Genomic DNA, 21,231 nt, shown 5'->3' with positions numbered 1-21,231 from the left:
GAAACAAAAATACATTTCATATATTAAATACACTTAATACATTATTAGGGGGTGTGATTCAGGCCAATGTCATCAAAATCTCACAATTTTAATTTTATTATCATGAGGATTTTAGTCTGAAAAACAGCCACACGGTTTGAAAAATACAGTATTATCAACCCACTCAAAATGCGGTTGATGATTACGAATTCATTTACAATAACCGCCCACAAAAAAGCCTAAAATAAAATAGTTTTCATTTAAAAACGGCCATTTCCGGTTGACCTCGGACGTAGTTCCTGGTTACCATAGTAAAGCCGCCTATTTTGACCCTGTAAAGATGGCCGGTAAGGCAACGTTTTTTGAGTCGAGCTTAAGTTTTCCTTCCAGTCGCAACACACAAGGAGTTCAGTCCGCCTCAGCCGGTACATCAAGGTTTGTCCCTCTATCAAAGGCGCAGCATGAGCTCGACGGTTCCGCGCAGGCGCTGGATCAGATCAGTCGCTGCTTTAATAAACTCCGGTCACTGAGACCGTCTGACAGCGCGACTCTGAAAACTGAGCTCAATTTACTGTTCGACCAGCTTATCTCAGAAAACTACAACAGCGGCAACCATGACAACATTCAACCAGAGGTATGACCAGATTAATGCTCTTTTCCTTAGAGCTGTCAAGTTCAGACAAGCTACCAGTCTCCCAAAACCTAGTTAAGTTAGGTCACCTAACGTTACCTAGACAACATGTTTGGGCGTCGGCTCAAAAGCTCGAATGGAATACATTTTAATATCTGCCTGAATCTAGTGATCGAACACGTCTATGATGGCCACACATACTACTTAGACATGCCACTAAGTTTTGAGGCACAACCTATTTTATTATTATTCCAAAATGTATCACTATACAACAAAGGAGGCCAAACAAGACAGAGACCTCCACGTTAGAAATAAGCAGAACTTATATAACTAAGTTACATTAATATACAACTTTGGATACAAATCAATTAAATGTTAAGACTGATCTAAGAAATCTCAAATGCATACATGTACACTACCTGTCAAAAGCTGAGCATTATTACACTGTTTCATTGTTTTTGAAAGAGGTATCTTAGGGTCACTGAGGCTGCATTTTTTTTTCTTCAAAAGTACAGTAATGTTGTGAAATAATTATGACAATTTAAAATATAACTTGTTTGAATTTTCAGCATCATTACTCCAGTCTTCACTGCCACATGATCTTTTAGAAATCATTCTAATATGCTGATTTGGTGCTCAATTTTTAATAATGGTTCTTATTTTTATCGTTGCTGAAAATAGTTTTTGCTGCTTAATATTTTTGTGGATTCATTTTATTTTCAGGATTCTTTGATGGATAGGAAGTTACATGAACAGCTCTTATTTATAAGAGAAGTCTTTTGTAACATTATAAACATCTTTACTGCCACTTTGGATTAATTTAACGTGTCCTTACTAAATAAAAGTTGTTGTTGTTGTTTTTAAATCTTACATAAAAGTTTTGAACGGTCGTGTATTATGGTTTCCAAAAAATATTAAGCAGCAAAAACTGATTTCAATCTTGATATTATTAAGACATGTTTTGTTTTTACTGTATTACTGAATTTTTGATCAAATAAAGTATTGCAGCCTTGGTTAACGTAAGAGACTTCTTTTAAAAACGTAAAAAAAATCAACTTAATAACTGTATACATCATGTAACGTGTACACGTATATATGCACCAATTAGTTAAAATATAAGTATAAACTAATAATAATAAATTAACATGTACAGAAAATGTAGCCATTTGTACAATTTCCAGTAATCTCAAAAAGGCAGAACCTATGTCTGTGAGCGGGCATAATTCAGTGGTAGTGGTCATCTAATATGGGATTTTAAATGACCACCTGTCGTCTTTCATAGGTTGTGTGTGAGATGCTTATGCATGCAAGCTGTCTGGTTCCTCTCAGCCAAGAGCATCTTATCATCAAACTGAGCCAACTGATTCATCAACTTCTAAACCAGCTACAGGTACTTACAGTGTGGCCATGTATTGAATATACATATGGCATCTTATCAAGAGGCATCATTTTTTAAATAGTTTTTGTTACTACTTACAGGTAATAGTGGATGAGCATACGCTTGATGTTTTGGTATCATACTGCACACATGCTCTGCGCACATGCAGTTCATGGACTCACCCGGAAGTGTTGCTTGCCCTCTCATCACTAGTGTATGGCAATGGATCCAGGTGTCACAGAGTAAGAATCACAGATCTGGCAACTCCCACTTTTTTGTACTCTTTATAATCTAATCCTCTTAATTTTGAATCCTGGCCAGCATCTTCCAGAGCTCCTTGGACTGAGCGGTATTCTGGTAAACTACGGTGACCCCAGCCAGCCTGACATAGAGATACGTCGTTCTGCTGTGCATTGCTTAGCTAATCTATGTCTCAGGTGAGCCATGTGCAATCAAGTCTTCATAACTGGCTGCTGTTTAATATCTATTTAAAATGTAGAAGTTTAACTGAAGGCTGAAATACACTATGCAACTTTTGCCCAGATCTATGCCCCAATTTGCAGTCAAGAAAGCTGAAAGCCAGAGTCAGTCTGCAGATTTTGGACAGTCGGATTTAACAGATTTCACAGAAAATGTCATAATGTATGATGGGCATCATTTTTTTTTTTACCTCTAGATTATGATTTTCTCCAGTCTGAGGAAATCAAAATATGTTTGATATTTTGAGGCGATTTTAGAACACTTATTGTTTTTATTTATCGTGTATCTTGTAGCACACTGATGTGGTACCAAATATTTCCAGCATCCGTACATTTTAATTGTTTTCAGCTAGCTAGAAGATTTGACTATTGATCAAATTTATAAAAGCAAAGAAACTATTTAGCAGCGTTACGGCCCGTTCATATAAAAAAAGATAACTATAAATATAACCGTATTAGTGCTGGGCCACTTCACAGGGCTATAACGTTCCGTTTATTAAAAGCGCACACAGGGAAAAAAAAGTGATTCCAATTATATTTTTCCTCTGTGTCATTATTGTTACAATCTTTTTGTGGACTTATCTATTATAGAATTAGAAGGATAATTCAAATGTTATCGTCCTTGATGAGAATGGCAATTTAGAGTTAAATGTCAGTTTTTTTTTTGTGTATTAGTGTTGCTGGTCAGCCGTATTTAGAGGAGCCATATAAAGGTGTATGCTATGGAATCCTCCTGCGGACACTACAGTCCCCCAAACCACCTGATGTGGAGGACATTGTCTTCTGTACAGTCAGTACTGCATGTTTATCTACCGATGCTACTATAAGTCAAGGTGAGGTCACGTTAACGAAAGTTTGGCGATGTCCAATTTCTGTTGTCATGAGTGTGGCAATGTATAAAGCCCAGTTTTCAAACCAAGTAACTTTCTGTTGCTCAGCGTGAATTTGCATGACCAACTTAAACTTGAGTGAAATTTGCGTGTGGAACTTTTTCGCCCTCATGTGAAACTCCCAATCGCACAGATTCCTATTGAACTGACCCATGAGTTTTCTCATAGCAACGCTAAATGTGACCGCACCTTAAAGTAATCGTTCACCTAAAAATGTATCCAACCTCAGGCCATCCAACGTGTAGATGAGCTTGTTTCTTCATCAGAACAGATTTTGAGAAATGTAGCATTGCATCACTTGCTCACCAATGGATCCTCTGTAATGAATGGGTCCGAACAGCTGATTAAAAACGTCACAATAATCCAGAAGTAATCAACATGACTTCAGTCCATCTGTTAAATGTCTTGTGAAGCGAAAGTGAAGTGAATTGGGGTCATGTGGATTACTTGTGATGTTTTTGTCAGCTGTTTGGACTCTCATTCTGACGGCACCCATTCACTGCATTTTCAGCAAATTTTCATTTTTGGGTGTACTGTTCCTTTTAATTAAGATTACTGAAGTACTGTCAAACTGTTGGTTATTCACATTGTCTTTTGGTTATGTACTGTAAAAGTTTCTCATGGCTTGTGTTTCAGTTATTGCAGAGTGCTCTGAAGGGAATGCAGTATTTTTGCAATGGTGGAAAATGGAAAGCCGTTCCGAACCAGGATCTGGGCACCTTATTGGCTGTGCTCAAAGTATCCACACTGTTCTGTTCTCGCTTTTATAGCTGTAGATTTACAGATTGGTTATACAGTTCAAAAATGAAGCTGAGTTGATAAGTGGAGGGGAGCTAATTGCATTATGATAGTTGATAATTGTCTCACTGTGTCCTTGGCAGAGATTCATGTTCTACGGGCTGCCGGGAATAAGTGTGGAAATGCCACAGGTGTTGTACCCAGCTCCTCTCCCTCAGTATGAGACTATTCCCGCTGCAAAACCTGAACCTTCACAAGACTCCACTGCACAGAAAAAAACGGCTGGAGTAGGTGGCCAAAACGTTTCATATAAGTGCACATGTGTTAGAAATACAAGTATAAAGGATGTTGTAAAATCAAGGCTATAATTGTATTATCTCCAGTGGAAGAAAAACCTCATAATTCTGCTTTAGTCCCAACAGAACAAGAAGCGCAAGTCTCGTGGGAAAGGGAAGAAAGCTGGAGCTGAGGGAAAGAATGATGGAGAGGAGGGAGAGGGTGACCACATCTCGGGGCATCATAAAACTGGGGGAGCTGGAGTGGTTCAGAGTGCTTGGTCTCTTGGCTCGCAGTCCGCTAGTGTGACGTCCCCGTCAGGAGTGACTCCACAACTCTACCCTTCCTGGAAGAAAGGGAGCTCTGACTCTGAATTCTCTGACCCTGAGGGAGGAATGCAATCTAAACTTAGGTTTGACTCTCAGACTATTAATGCCAGGAAAGCTTTCTTACATTATTAGGTCAAACAAAACATTGACAGGTGGTAAATGACCCAGAAAAAATCTCTATATAAAAAAGCTCTATATATATGCATAGATGTATTTTTACATGTTATGTAGAGATTACATTTTTTTTATGACTAATATTTGTATGTTCAAGTGTCCACTAACAGAAATGCTGATCTTATTTGCTTACTCGTTTAATTTCTGCTGATGATTAACTAAATAATAATTTTACTACAACAATAAAAACACATGCATTATTATTATTATTATTATAATAAGCAATTTACTTAACAATGCATGTTTTAATGAATATTTAATATTAATTATAATATAATTGTGAACTATCTGGAACACTTTTTGCACAAGTGTTCAGTACTGACTGATACTGTTTCTGCTCTGACACAACTGCAATTGTAGTTATATGATAAATAGTAATTATATTAGAACAACAAAACCTGTGCCTTATGAATATTTTGTATGGTTATGCTGTTGTATTTTGTACAATAAATTATAATTTAATTTCGAATTGTAATTTAATTAATGCATATGTTAATGTTTAGTAATTAATAGATCATCAGTATTATTAATATTAACTATTGTTGTTATCATAAATATTAGGGTTTTTTGCAAGCTTTAAGTGTCCAATAACTATTGCTGTATTTCTCTTGCACAGCTTTAATAGTAATCAGAAGTAGTAATAATTATATTACAACAATAAACCTATTAATTTGGAATATTTTGTGTCATTATGCGATATTGTGCAATAATAATAATGACAATAACTATTGTTGATTGGTTGTTATTTGTTATTATCTAGTTTAAAATGCTACATTTCTGTAACTTTTTCTGGCTGTTGCATAAGAAGTTAATTAGCTAATCTAGTTTTCTGTTTTTCTAATGAGACATGATTGCACTTTGTTGTCATGGCTTTAAATATAAATGTGTTTGTTTTGTCTACTGTCTCGTCTAGGCTGTATCAAGCACGTGTGCGGCAGAGTGCGCTTCAGTGCTTCCTGGCTGTGGTCAAGTGTGTTGAGAAACGAATCCTCTATGGCTACTGGTCTTCCTTTGTTCCAGATGCTCCTGGGATTGGAGGCCCTCCTCCTCTTACCCTCCTGACCATTGCTCTAAAGGACCCCTCCCCAAAGGTAAAACACAAGTCCACTGTTGGCCATTTAGTTTCTGACATGAGATAAATATGGCCTATTTGACATTTTACATACCACATTTGCTCCTAGGTACGGGCAGGCTCTCTGCAGGTTCTGTCTGCTCTTCTAGAAGGTTCTCGCCAGTTCCTCTCCACCGCTGAAGACACCAGTGCACCCCGCCAGGCCTTCACTCCCTTTTCGGCCACATTAGCTGCCAGTGTCAGAGAGCTGCACCGCTGCTTGCTGCTAGCACTCGTAGCAGAGTCATCCTGTCAAACCCTCACACAGGTCTTAAAGGTAATAGACCACACACTCACGCCAGTGTTCTTATTATTTACTATAACTATTAGAAATCATTTTTGGTGACTGAAATAAAGATCAAATATAAATATTAGATGAATAACCTAACCTAAAAATATTGGAAATATTGCCTTGGTTTAGGTGATAACTCGAAGCTACTAAAACTACAACAAAAATTCAAAAACATTTCAGCATAGAAACATTTCTGAAAAACAAATACAAACACCCTCTCATATGCCTCTTATGTCATAGTCCAATATCTCTGAAGCATGTTTTGTTGGACTTTGATTTTTAATGAAGTGAGGCCAGATTTAGTTTTAGAATTATTATTATTATTTTTTTTATATAAAAGATCAACTTTAAAAAACTATTTTGTAAATGTTGTTTATATATTTTTTATTTACTTTTCCTATTTTTAACTTGTTTCTTGTCATGAATATAGCCATGATGCTAAATTATAAGCAAAAGCAAAAATGACAAAAGATCAAAATATTACTAACAGTTAAACTAAAATTAAAACCAATCTTAACAATAAAAGCAAATTCAAAATAAATACTATTAATAATACCATCATTTCTATTATAATTTATAAAACATGTAGTGGCCTCAGAATAACGCTAGACCTTTTCTCAGAACTAACTTAAGCAATTTTGTAATTACAAATTGGCACAAATTCACTACCGCAAACTTTAGTAAATCATGTTGCATGATTCATTTAAATACTATCCTCCCATAAATTTGCGTCTGAAAGGGAAACTCCTACAAATGCATTTGCAATAAGGTCAGCTGTCCACACCTTTTCAGCGCAAATTTTTCACTGAGTGCTTTTAGTAAATCCTGACAGTAGTTTTTTTTAATACCAAAAGAGGGTTTGCTCCGGTGCAAGCTGTTAGTAAATCTGGTCCAATGAGTTTGTGAACACCACCATTTGTGTTTTGTCTTTCAGTGCCTTGCCCACCTGGTGTCCAACGTGCCCTATAATCGTCTCAGACCGGGCCTGTTGAGCCCACTGTGGAAACAAATCCGTCCATATGTGCGCCACAGAGGTACTATTACAAGTTGTACTATTAAAACTGTCCAGATGTTGAATACATGGTCTAAAACAAATGACAAAAAATTCAGCCAATTCGAGCATTCACCATTCTGTCTCTTCCTCCCATGGTAGATGTGAACGTCCGTGTGTCCAGTCTCACCCTCTTCGGTGCATTAGTCTCAACACAAGCCCCCCTCCCAGAGATCCAGCTCCTTCTCCAGCAGCCCGGATCCACATCTGCCCTCAGCACCCCCGGCATCAGCACCCCACAGGAGCTCTCTCACAACTGGAGACTTCCCGCTCGGAGAGACGGTGAAGCCTCGTCTCCTGGAGGAGTTGAGGGGGGTCCGGAGGTGCCGTGCTGGCTGTTGCAGCTGTGTGTGAGCCTGGTCACTCAGCCTCGCGAGGAACCGTACTCGGATAGTGACGCCGGAGGGTCTAGTGGAGCATCGCTGGAACCCTCACCCATCCGACTTGAAGCCCTGCAGGTGAGTGGTCTGTTTGTGAAGAGGCAGCCACAGTATTTGCGCATCATGAAATGTTTGTCTTAAATGGTTTGTATGTGGTTTTTTTCAGGTTTTGGCTCATCTGATGAAGGGTTACTTCTCACTGGCTCAGACTTCTTTGTTGGAGTTGGGGCAACTCAGTGCTCGCTGTCTCAAAGAGCAAGACCCTTCTGTGCAACTTCATGGCACTAAAGTATTGGATCTTTATGTCTTTGTCATTTCCTGTCTTATTGGTGCATGCTATGGCAAACGTGGGATTTTGTTCAAATCACTAAACTTTAAAGGGTCATGAAACCCCAGACTACTTTTTCTGAGATTTTAGCAGAGGTGTTTGTGTTGCACATCATGGAAGACAATGTTAGCATCCGATAATTTTAACTGTTGGAGAAAACTGGTTAATTTTAAGCTTTTTTCGCTATTTTTATCTTCCGGGTTTAAAATCTACATTGTGTTGACGTCACAATTTGTGACGTGGCAATGGACTATAGTACATCGGTGACGCTTCGGTGTCTATTAAATTATTCATGAGACTGCGTGTTCTTATCCTATGAGAAGACGCTTCGCTTAATTATTCACAACAGCATGTGTTGATTTGCTGTGACAGACGTTTCAGACTGTGAGATGACATCGTGCACATTAACTGAGAGAAACGTTCATGGATCGAAGAAGTGTGTTTGTTTTTGCTTTGTAATAAGAGTTCGGTACAAACGCGATTCTTTCACTTGGTGAGCATAACCGTTTTTACAGCTCTGTGACACAACCCGTTGAAAGGCTTATATAAACACCACAGAATAAGCCTTAAAAGTTCTCAGAGGTGCAACAGAGTGTTCATATATATGTTTTCGATGCACAGTGCAAATGGCTGTGCATTTATTTGTGTTTTTAACTCGATGGGAGCAAAATGAAACTAAATGCGAAGCTGTGTGTGTTGTCTGTCTCCCCTCTTCCCCCCCCTCCGCTCCGCTGCGCATCACACCCACTTTTTTTAGCATTTTTTTTAAACTGTGGTGAGAACTAACCAGTGCTGAAACGGGGGGTTTCATGACCCTTTAAGGCATGTTCACAATGAAAATTCAGGTTTTCCATGCAATGTCTTTCAGACCAGTGGATTAAAATCTGCAGATGGGCTGAAAAAAAAAAGAAGCAAATTCTCTCTCAGACAGCAGGTGGTGCTTATGGAAAAGCAGTAATTCAAATGTTTGTAGATCTGAGCAGACAATCTAACAGCCGTTCATTCAAATTAAAATGTTTATTGCATCGAAGATTTCTCTTGGTGTGAACAGGCATTTAGTCTTAAACTTAAGCAAGCAACTTATCCTGCACTCTTTATGCTGTATGAAGGATACCTCAGATTGTAAGTCTTGTGAGCCAATGACCAATTCATAAAGATTGGTTTCTGATTGACTTGACCATTATGAATCGGTTGAATGAATGACTAAATGACTCCCTCATCAAGATAGTTACTTGCTGCCATCTTCTGATGGTTTTTGCTTCATATTTGGAGTATCATTTCGTTTTTTATAATAACAATTTTATATTTCAGTATTCAATGTTTCAAACAAAAAAAATATTTTTATTGTTATTTATGCAATGTTAAATCAAAATATTTATTTCTATAGCCAAAATTGATGTCCAATTAATTTGGCACATCATGTAATAAGACAAAAAATGGGCAAGCACCTGTCCTGTAATTTTTTTTTAACTGTTAATGTTTGTTTCATGTGTTTGTTTTTTGTTGTTGTTGTTCTGTTTTACAATTTCTGTGTATTTTGCAAGCTTCTGGAAGAACTGGGAACAGGCATTATCCAGCAGTACAGATCTGATGCCAACACCCCTCCACAAAGTGCCAAATGTGTGCCAGTGTGTCAGGTAAAAAATGCTGCATGTGACGTGGCACAAAACTAAATTCAAAGATCATGATATTGATGTAATGCTGGTCTTTTGCCCTTTTCAGGTGGTTGAGTTCTGGTCAGACGTCTTGGGTGCTCCACTGATCAGTGCCTTACAGAACGAGCAGCATCCCACCCTACAGACCAGCGCATGTGACACCCTCTCCTCCATCCTACCACAAGCTTTCAGCCAGCTGCCCGTGAGTGTGTTTGACCTCTTGAGTTTCCACATGATATTCTTTGTGATTTGTATATACTGTATATATATATATATATATATATTTATCACTATCTGCAGGATAAGACGCAAGTGCTGTGTAAGAGAGGTACAGATCAGCCTTCTCATATAGTGAAAGAGCTTCACTTTTAATTTCTAAAGAATGTTATAAATATTTAGAATATATTTTACTTTTATTTAGTTGTATATTTAATATATATAACGTAGTAAGTCCACCTTCATCCACCTAGAAAAGTACTCCGCACTGATTTAACTTGACTAATTTTGCTTTTTTTTTTACGACCACAGGATGTGATGTTTGTGGCAGACACGGCTAATGCCATCCTCACTGCTCTGGATGACCGCTCACCCAACGTTCGTGCAAAGGCAGCCTGGTCGCTTGGCAACCTCACCGACACACTCATTGTCAACATGTGAGAAAGACAATTGACCACATCTGTGTTTAATTACATTAATGTAGTTATACAGATGGTTTTCCTTTGCTCATTTGTTGTCCTCAGGCAGTCAGTGGGGTTGGAGTTTCAGGAGGAGTTCTCTGATATGCTGCTTCTGAACATGCTGAGATCTGCCACTAAAGCTTCAGGAGATAAAGACAGGGTGGGTATTTCTTTTTTTGTTATTGATGCCAGAAGCCTTTTACATGATGTGTTCACGGCATCTTCAAAAGATTTCTGAAGCTGCTAAATAAAATGTATTCCACCTTGAAACTTTGTGCTACTTTGCTAAATTATGCAAACATTTGATATTTCGGGCTAGGAATTCCTGTTACATACCAGCATTCCACTGTACCACCCGTTGTACACTGTGTGTTTTTGAGGGTTAACTTCATGACATACAACAACTCATACAACAAAAAAATATATAGCTAAACATGTCACATATCTTTGGAAAGCTGAGATTCTTGTCATTTTAAGATACAATCAACACAGCAGGTACAATCAGTGTCTTTGTCAGAGCACCAAATTTTACAGGAATGCTAAGGGGTTAAAAAATATGTTTTATAAGGGCAGATAAGATCCCAAAACACATCACCCATCAAAGCCAAAATGTTACCAGTAAACAAAGTCATATTTAATGTTATTGATGAAATTATACTGTTACTTACATTTTTTTATTATCATTACCGCTCGGAAACTTGATAAAAAAAAATGTTTTCAATTATTGATAAATAAAAAGTTGAAATGAACAGCATTTATATGAGATTTTTTTGGACATTATAACTGTCTTTATTAAATGTGACCCTGGACCACAAAACCAGTCATAAGGGTCAGTTTTTCGAAATTGAAATTTATACATCATCTGAAAACTGAATGTATGGTTTGTTAAGATATGACAATATTTGGCCGAGATGCAACTATTTGAAAATCTGGAATCTGAGGGTGCAAAAAAATTAAAATACTGAGAAAATGGCCTTTAAAGTTGTCCAAATTAAGTTCTTGATAATGAACTCCAAGTTTGATAAGGGTTTCCCGTGTTGCAGGTAAAGAGCAATGCTGTCCGTGCGCTTGGGAATCTGCTTCACTTCCTGCAGCCGGTGCACCTGGGAAAGCCTGTGTTTGAGCAGCCCCTGCAGGAGGCCATGAGGGCACTGATAGATACAGTTAGAGGAGATGCAACCATGAAAGTGCGCTGGAACGCCTGCTATGCACTGGGCAATGCCTTCAGAAATCACAGCCTGCCTCTGGGTGAGTGAACTTTATATTTATTAGATTTATTGAATTAAAAATTACATTAAAAATCAGGGTGATGCAGCTGTCCTATCTCAATGAAGACAAATTAACAGTTCTTGAAAATAACATTAAAACAATTCAAATCTTTAAAAAAAAAAGCGATGTTTTGTTAGTTTTTTTTTTTTTAAATAATAATTTAACACAACTGCTTTTCTGCTTATGAATATTTGAAAAACATTTGTCCCCTAAACAAAGTCAGAGTCTAAAAACAATGATATTATTTATTATATTTATAAAAAAATATTTTCATATTGAAAAATATTTACACTTTCACATGTATTTTGTGTATATTCTGAGTGTAAGGAAAATGAGTTATTACGTTTTACTTGATGGTTACACCACATGATATTTAAAAAAATATAGTAAAAGTTTAAAGTGGTATAAAAGTTTTTCAAATCATTTAAAACTAGATTGGAAAACATTTCTTTATCATGGTGAAAGTTTCCTTTTTTTTGTGTGTGTGTACACTAGGGTGTACACAGCATAGTATGTGCTCAGCCTGGTTTTCAAGCACATTGAATTATTTTGCAATTATTTCATCCACAAGGTGGCAACACTGACCCAGGCTGTTGTTTCAGAGTCAAAAAAGAAACGCAAGAGATAGAACAACAACAAAAACAAACTACTGGAGATCTGTGTTGAACACTTTTGTGGGGGGGGGGTTTAAGAAATACACGCATTCATAATTCCTTGAGAGAAATAGCGCAGACACTGGGCAAAGTTTCTAGTAGGGATGCAACAATTTGCTCAACTCACGATGCGATATGATTCACGATACGATTTTCTCACGATTTTTTTTTTTTTTTACAAAATGAGATTTAAGGCAAGTTATAAAAGTTATGAAAATGTGTCATTTTCTATTTCTCATACAAAATGCTGCACATTTCCTTGAAATACCGTTTTGAGCCGAATAAAGGTACATCTGGAAAAAGGGGGGTCGTCTTATAATCAGGGTCGTCTTATATTCGGGCCAATACGGTATGTCAAATAACAAAAATTTTAATTTCAAAACAAATCCCAAATCAAATAAATAATATAAATAAAATAAATATCTTCATATAAACAAACTAAGGTGTTGCCTGTGCTCTTTCCATTGAAAATTAGAGGCAAACACTGCATTTTAATCACAATCCAAACAAAGATGCTGCATACATACAGCATGAGAAGTTTTTTGATTTAAATTAGATTTGATCATTTTAAACGCAAGAACGTAAATTCACTGTCCGACAGCAGGTGGCGCTTATGGAACAGCGGCAATACAGCGTTTCCTTGGTTACAGCTGTAAACAAAGCAGCTGCACTTACACCAGCACTGGGTTGTATTTAACCCAGCATTTTTTAGAGTGTACACTTTTCTGAAGACAGTCAGTTCCCCTCAAAGATACATTCATATAAACCCCCACCCCCTAATGTATCGCGATTCATTGATTCATGTAACATCTCAACCGACGTGAATAATCACATATTTTTATTAATTTTCAACAGCCTTGGGGTGCATCTTTACATGTTCGTTTCCATCGTTTCCAGTGCACATGTCGAATGCCTGTGTTCATGCACGCTGTCAAATAGAGTAAACTTTGTATTTGGCTGTATTTATGCATTAAGCATTTTTGTCAAAACTAAAGTTTATTTTAGCCCTTGTTTGTCCCCTTCTAGAGTTTTAAGGGTGGGTTTATTATTTAACAAAGTACATAACCACATAACATTGAGCTAAGACTGCGTTCACGACATGTCATAATTACCATAATTAAGCATGTTAGTAGCTATGTTTTCATCCACCTATTTTTATGCGCATTTTGGGATATCGTACAAAAAAATTGAAATGCCAAGAAGCGCATACATTCTAAAAATGTGCATAAAAAAACTCATGCACTCAACTGGATAAATCACTCAATCAGATCATTTTTTTTTATCTGATAAGAAAACGTGCATAAACTACAAAGGAATAAATTCCTTGATGCATATAAAAAAAAAAAAAAAGTCATGTGACTTTGCATAACAAATTTTTTATGCGATTATTCCAGTTTCGCTCATAACTTAAATTCAAACAGTGGTTAAACAAAGTCAAAGCATTTAGAAAATTCAGAGTTTACAAGTTGTAATTACGAGTTCTACAAAGACGTGAATGCTTTTTAAAAGTTGGGATGTCGTAATTACGGTAATCCATGGCGTGAACCGCTTAAAACACACCATTTCACTTGCAGGTTCTGCCGTCTGGTCCAAGGAAGCCTACTCTGCCCTGTCCTACGTCGTCACATCCTGCAAGAACTTCAAAGTACGCATCAAATCTGCTGCTGCACTTTCTGTTCCATCAACGCGAGATCGCTATGGTGACGCTCAACAATTCGCCGAAGTGTGGCGAGCTTTGGCTCAGGCCCTTGAGCACAGCGAAGAAATGGAGGACTTCCTTGAATATCGTTACTGTGCTAGCTTACGCTCACAGCTCTGCCATGCTCTCCTGCACCTTCTGTCCTTATGCCAGCCTGATGACCTTCCAGTGCTGAGGTCATCACTGAGTGACCAATCCAGGCCAGTACTACAGGGCTTCCTGGTTAGCTACCTTAGCAATAAGGGCGTGACTTTGGCTGCTGGGGTTGATGGTGCTGCAGGGGAGGAGGCTGGGGATCATGCGTTGCCTGAAGATGGTTTGATGGCGCTCAACGAGACACTGACCAGGCTGAAGGGACAGCTGGAAGAGGCCGTGTTGGACAGCAGTGAGGATCTGAAGACTGTGGTGAATTTCCTCGAGGATGTAGTGAGGAACTTTGAGGAGATGAAAGAATCGGACAGCAAAGATTTCTCCCTTCCGCTCAGCAAATTACCACAGTGAAAGTGAAAATACAGACGTGTTCATCTGTTGATGAAGCCATATGGCATGACTGTCTGAGGTCGAAACTGCCTTTTAGATTTTATAAAAAATGTGTATATTAAAATATATTTCAAAGTATCAAAGAATTTCCTGTTGAGTCTCGGATTACACCTTTAAAGGAATAGTTTACCCCAAAAATGTAAATTTACTCCCCTTCAGGCCATTCAAGATGTAGAGACCGATTCGAAACAGATTTGGAGAAATGTACTTTCTTGGAGTCCAATCCATCAATTAATGTCTTGTGAAATGAAAAGCTGCATGTTTGTAATAAACAAGTCTATCATTAAGTCATTTTTTTACTTTAAACTGTCGCTTCTGGATAACAACTCTTCCTCCAGGGAAAAGATCCATCCCCTGTTGTCTTCGCACATTAAAAAAGCTCAATTTCTCCAAATCTGTTACGAAGAAGAAACTAATTCATCTGCATCTCTGATTGCCTGAGGGTGAGTATTTTCAGCAAACTTACATTTTTGAGTGAGCTGTTCCTTTGAAACCAATTTCACTTTGAGTGATTTGACACAAATAAAAATACAATTGCAGATTATAGACAAATAAAAAACATTCTCATTTGTAGACTCGAGTGTTTGTTTTTTTAGTTCTTAGTTAAAACTTGATATGAAATTATTAACTTAAGAAGGAGATCATTCAAACACAATTGGTAAGCATGTGTTACTAAAGTAGTAGCAAGTTACTAAAAAAATTATTTATTGTGGGTGGTTTTCGTTTGTTTGCATTTTTATTATACTAAAAGTCTTTGGAGCTGAAATGATAATGACGGGTGTTTAAATACAGACTGTTATGACCAGGGATGGGCAGTATTTCAGAAACATGTATTTAAAATACGTATTTGAAATACAAACTACTTTTTTTGTATTTTAAAGCCTTTGGGAATAAAAAATCGAATGTAATTTGCATTTAAGCACATTTTTCCACACAGTATTTTGTATTTAAATTTACAATTAAATTAAATTTTCATGTATTTATGCCCATCTCTGGTTATGATAGTATAGTAAACTAATGCAGACATTAATTTCGCAACGTACTGTAACTTTAAATGCGGTTTGGGTGTAAAAAATATTTAAGACATTTTTTAATTCCTCGTTTATTCCGTAGCAAATGTTCAACAAATTTAGTTTAATACAGTTTTTCGACTAAATTTACATTAACTTAAATTTACTTTATATATATTTATACAACAGTTCGATCTGGTTCTCAAATCTGATTGGTTGAGACCCGTGAGATATTGTACTGGTATCGCTACAGGAACGCCCTTTCACAATTTTGTATCACTCCGCTTGTTCTAGCCGGGTCTATGTTTTTTTTTTATTATTATTCACTGAGCTAATCGTAGAGTACGTTAGTTAATATAAGAAGAAACGTCTAGCTTTGCGGTTTCTCTCTCTCTCTCATTTGGATGCATGTCTTGCCGCATTGTTTCTCTTATAACCTCATTATTTCTCACTAATAACCTAACTGAAGCAGCACATGCCCTTGATACAAATTCTAAAAGTGACGTATGTTTAACTGTCAACTTGAGCTTTGAATCCGTGGCGGAAGGAAGTAGTTCTGCACAAAAGAGGGTTTTACTAGGCACTCCATTGTTTCTTGTTTAATTACACACGTTCCGTCGAACTGTTGTATAAACGCAATATCACTCGTATTCGAGCGATACCGACTATATCAGAGGCTGTGATTGCCTGCGACCTCGTGCCTCTGGCCTAATCACAGCCATGCTGATATAGAGCCGGTATCGCTCTCGTACTCGAGTGATATTGCTCATATATATGTATATATAGGCAAGACGTTTGCTGGGGTTTCTCAGTGTGTTATTTTGTAATGTTAGGACAAAAGTGTGATTGGGTTTTGACATTTGGGAGCAGCTGGAATCTCTTGGTTAAACTCTCTAAAAGTAATGTGAATCATGATTACTCACAATTTTCTTCCTAAGCAACTTACAGTCAGTAATTACGGTCCCCTCAGGCAACTTTTATGCACATAATACCGATATAATTGAGAAGCACTGTAACTTACATTTCTAGGTCATTTGTTCTTAGTTTTGAATCGGTAACTTGTATTAGCAGCCATTAGCTTATAATCATAAGGTTACCACTACATCTCTTTATAGACAAAGAGTATCTGGACACTTTCTGGTTGTCAAATGTTAGCGGAAAATGTTCGTAGTTAATGTAATGAACTACACCCTGTGAACTTGAGGAGAATTGACTACACACATTTACTGAAAATCACTAAGACACCAGATGAAATAAAAAGTGAATACTGTATGAAAATACAAATAAAATATATTCCATTCTTTGTTATAAAAAAATATTAAAGGGGTCCTATTATGCTCTTTTACAAAGTCTCATACTCATAAACATTATTTTTCACATATTTTACATTATTACAACACCTCTCTCCCCAGTCTGGCATGAACGGCTCGAATAGTTCCTGTATCAAATGAAGGCCCGCCTTCTGAAATACGAAATGTGCTGTGATTGGTTAGCTGGGCCAGTGTGTGTTGTGATTGGCTCCACTCGGCGCCTGGTCGGGAAATGTCACGTCCTTTACCATAGCCGCCTGCGAGCTTCAATGTAAATATTGCGTCAAAATCAAATCAATTTGAGCGCGATTTAAACCCGAATGATTGTAACCACTCTAAGTTCGTCTGCCTTGGGAAAGCTAGCGTGTCTCCGACATGGTGATAAACACTCGTGGCCTTCTCTAGTGCAGCTCAACCAGGTCTCCTCCCATTCGTCGATATTTGTGATATCACAAATCCCGGAAAATATGCATTGTAGTCCAAACGAGTCATTTGTTGTAGTTTTTGAAAAGTGATTTCAGTTATATATAATATCTCCGTTTGAAGTGGACTTTGAGCTTTGTAACTTTGCAGATCTTTTTTATGCTCAAACAGCAACATTACAGACTCACTAAAGTTGAAAAAGTGAAACAACTAAAAAAGCTAATTCAATTAGCTTAAAGCTAATTAGTGAAAAGCTGATTAAATCATAAAAATTTAATTAAGTTAAATACTTTTTAAATAAAAACAATATAAATGAAACATTTGAACACTAAAAAAGATCAACTCTTTTATTTCTTTACCTGCGAGTTGATGTGACCATAAACCGACATCAGAGAGTCGTGAATGTGCATAAATAATTGAAGTATTAGCCTAAAATCTTACAAGGCCTTCACATAAATATTTTCAAAAGGGGTTCAGGTGACAAAAAAGTTTGGGAATCCTGTGTCTGCAGGTCTAGACTTTTTCTCTCTCTCTCTCTCTAGACTTTCAGAATCAATCATCAGTGAAGGTCACTGGATAAAATGAAGACATAGTATCTCACAGCTATACATAGCAGTGTTTGCTTAATTTTTTTTATACATGGTCTAATTGAGTGCTGCTTTTGTCCCAAATTTCAGAAGCATGGATCACAAATTATATATAACATATAAGGGAGATTTCCCTAATGATGTGGATGAATGTCTAAGCCCATATGTTTTCATTATGTGAGAGTTTATAGAATTATGATGAGGAAATTTTGCCATTTGTGTGTAGTAACATCAGACCAGTTATGAATCATTTCTGAATCAAATGGTTATTTTTAGATTTGACATAATCCTTTGCAATCAATAGGAACTGTTTACATTGCACTTTATACTGTACAATTAATGTTGCCATATGTCTCATTAAAAGTCAAATGCTTTCTTTAAATCCAGTACTCAGAATGCTGTGTGTTCTCTCCATTTTCTGTGTAACTGTAGTCACCTGACGGGGGCTTGGTTTGTGTGTGTGATTCTGCAAAACTAGAAGTATTTGCGAACCTATGCAAGCAGGGGAAAGAAACATTTACTGAAACTCTTTTATAGATAAAACGGTTGTTTATATAACATTTACTTATCATTAAAAATTTATAATAATAATACAAAATCAATAAATAATTAGAAGAAAAAAAAAAACAGACCGCTGTTGCTAACAATAAATGTTAAAATTAGAATCTGGTTCAAACATTAAAGGAAAGATAGTGAAAGGAAATTCTAAAAGAGAAGTCAGAAAGAGAATCAACAAATTAAAACATAATATGTGAATAATATGTAATCACTAAAAAAGTAACCGTAATCTGATTATGAGGATTTTGGAACATAATATACAGTCATGGCCAAAAATATCGGCACCCTTGGTAAATATGAACAAAGAAGGCTGTGAAAATTAATCTGCATTGTTAATCCTTTTGATCTTTTATTTAAAAAATTCACAAAAATCTAACCTTTCATTGGATAATAAGAATTTAAAATGGGGGGAAATATCATTATGAAATAAATGTTTTTCTCTAAGACACATTGGACACAATTAACACAATAGAAGCCAGTCCCATTTGAAGTTCCAGTCGTGTCTGATAACTGAATATGCTGGAGTTTGTTTTTGGATGAGCTAGGAGAATTTTTCTTGAAACAACATGTGGTGATGTAGGTGCTGTTTGACAATTTTCTTTTAAGGTTTTCTGACCCCAAGACTCAACTATTTTCTGCAATTCTCCAGCGGTGGTCCTTGGAGAGTCTTTAGCCACTCAAACTCTCCTTCTCACCGTGCATTAGGACGATATAGACACACGTCCTCTTCCAGGCAGTTTCATAACATTTTATGTTGATTGGAAATTCTTAATTATTGCCCTGATGGTGGAAATGGGAATTTTCACTGCTCTAGCTTTTTTCTTAAAGCCACTTCACTAATTTGTGAAGCTCAATTATTTTTTGCTGCACATCAGAAATACATTCTTTGGTTTTTCTGATGGATGATTAAGGGAATTTGGGCTTTGTTTTCCCTCCTATTAATATTTCTGTGAAACAGGAAGCCATGGCTTGATAATTTCATGTTCATAATCACCCTGGAGTGCTCAAAATTGTGAATATGAATATACTTCAGAGATATTTTACTCATAAGAATTTCTAGGGGTGCCAATAATTGTGTCCAACGTGTATTTGAGAAAAACATTTATTTCATAATGATAATCCCCCCCATTTTAAATTCTTATTATCCAATGAAAGGTTAGATTTTTGTGATTTAAAAAAAATAAAAGATCAAAAGGATTAACAATGCAGATTAATTTTCACAGCCGCCTTTGATCATATTTACCAAGGGTGCTGATATTTTTGGCCATGACTGTAATCTAATTACACATAATTCATTTTTACAGATTGCATGTAATAAGTTACTACCCAGCACAGTTAATATAATTTAACTTGAGTGCAACACTTAAATACCAGGAAGACTTTAAAAATCTTTTTAAAAATGTTCAATAATATGTTGTTAGGGCTGCACAATGAATCGAATTTTTAATCGCAATTACAATTACAGATGCCACAATTACGTAATCGTTCAAAGCGGCAATTAATCGTTCAAAGTCCACTTATGTTATTCTGCACGCTTAAGATGCATTTTTTTCTTTCTACATGTTTTTCCCCATTATTTTAATTTTAGTTTTAGTATAACATTATAATACCATTCATATTTTTAAATTGTGATAATCGTAATTCATAATCTCAATTACAACTTCAAGGGAATAATCGACAATTATGATTTTTGTCATAATCATGCAGCCTATATGTTGTTATATGTTATTGAATAACAGAATCTGTGGACAAGTAACTGTAAATATCTGAAAGCAATGACAGCATGAGCTTTAATGAAATTAGCTGTGAGTTTTAGTTCGATGTGATACCTTGATTGACTTTGGGCTCACTGAGGCATGAGAGAGAAAAGCAGCAGGAGGAGTGCAATCAGGATGAAGAAGAGGGCGAAACGTGTGAATCCTGTGAAGAGCAGCTCAAGCGAGCGTGAGGTTCAGCAGGGCAGAGTCCACTCATCTCTAACAGGAGGGCGGGAGGGAGGAATGCTGATTCAGGCACGTCTGTTCCTGAGCGCTCACCCTCATCCCCCTCTTCCCACTGGGGGTCCCAATAGATGAGGGACAATTAGGACCTTTAAAATCTCTTCGGATTGGATAAGGCTCTCTAAAACATTAATGCATGTTTCTGATTAATAAAAGAAATGATTCAAATGCTCATCTTAAACATGCTACAATTTAAAATCGTATGCTTACTTCAAACTGCGTTTAACCATATTGTACCATACATAGAACCATATTGGGTGATGTTGAATCCCTGCTGAAATCAAAATGGATTTACTTCAAATTTGCTGTATAGTTTTGAAGTGTCTGGTACTGCGCCAGCATCACATGCTCTACCTGCATTTATTCTCCTTCTTACATTTACGGTGCCCTCTTGAGGAGCCATCAAAGTCTCCATAAAAAAACTCATGAATTCTTTACTGTGTTGTAAAACCACAGCATCATAGCTGTTGAATGATACGTGTTATAATGCAATTCGGTGTTCTGTCGGTGCAGTTTACATGAATTGTCAAGTGATTTTTGCAAAGACTTTGAGTGGGTGTCAAAAGTTTGTAGACTGAAAAAGTAGATTTTTCTACTTATAATCATGTAAATTCCCTCAAGAATTAGTGCTAGTTAAGTTTACTTGAAGTTAATGTTGATAAAACTGGTTATTACTCGAAAAAGCGGGAAATCCTTGAACACTCTCTGGCAACTTTACCTAGAAACAACAGAATGTTTTATACAGTATATATATATATATATATATATATATACATATATGTGCTTTCTGTGGTGCTTTTTTCCCCTTTTAGAA

The 21,231-nt window shown here is 36.6% G+C and overlaps 1 protein-coding gene across 1 annotated transcript; it reads left to right on the top strand.

Annotated features, from left to right (window-relative positions):
* The first annotated feature begins 295 nt into the window (after window positions 1-295).
* Window positions 296-14,703, top strand: LOC107704811 (HEAT repeat-containing protein 6-like). The gene is given in 20 exon segments (XM_016507837.1): window positions 296-613; window positions 1,893-2,000; window positions 2,090-2,230; window positions 2,310-2,425; window positions 3,143-3,257; window positions 3,994-4,095; window positions 4,239-4,382; window positions 4,509-4,783; window positions 5,788-5,965; window positions 6,056-6,262; window positions 7,212-7,311; window positions 7,431-7,786; window positions 7,875-7,997; window positions 9,581-9,673; window positions 9,759-9,893; window positions 9,992-10,019; window positions 10,143-10,344; window positions 10,432-10,528; window positions 11,412-11,616; window positions 13,865-14,703. Coding segments are annotated over 20 exon segments (3,645 nt in total). The 5' UTR covers window positions 296-319; the 3' UTR covers window positions 14,491-14,703.
* The last annotated feature ends 6,528 nt before the right edge of the window (window positions 14,704-21,231 follow it).

The sequence above is a fragment of the Sinocyclocheilus anshuiensis genome, unplaced genomic scaffold (genome assembly GCF_001515605.1).
Source record: "Sinocyclocheilus anshuiensis isolate Anshui unplaced genomic scaffold, SAMN03320099.WGS_v1.1 scaffold2304, whole genome shotgun sequence".
Lineage (NCBI taxonomy): Eukaryota > Metazoa > Chordata > Actinopteri > Cypriniformes > Cyprinidae > Sinocyclocheilus > Sinocyclocheilus anshuiensis.
The sequence above is the reverse complement of the archived record's forward strand: the minus strand, read 5'-3'. Positions and strand labels throughout refer to the sequence as shown.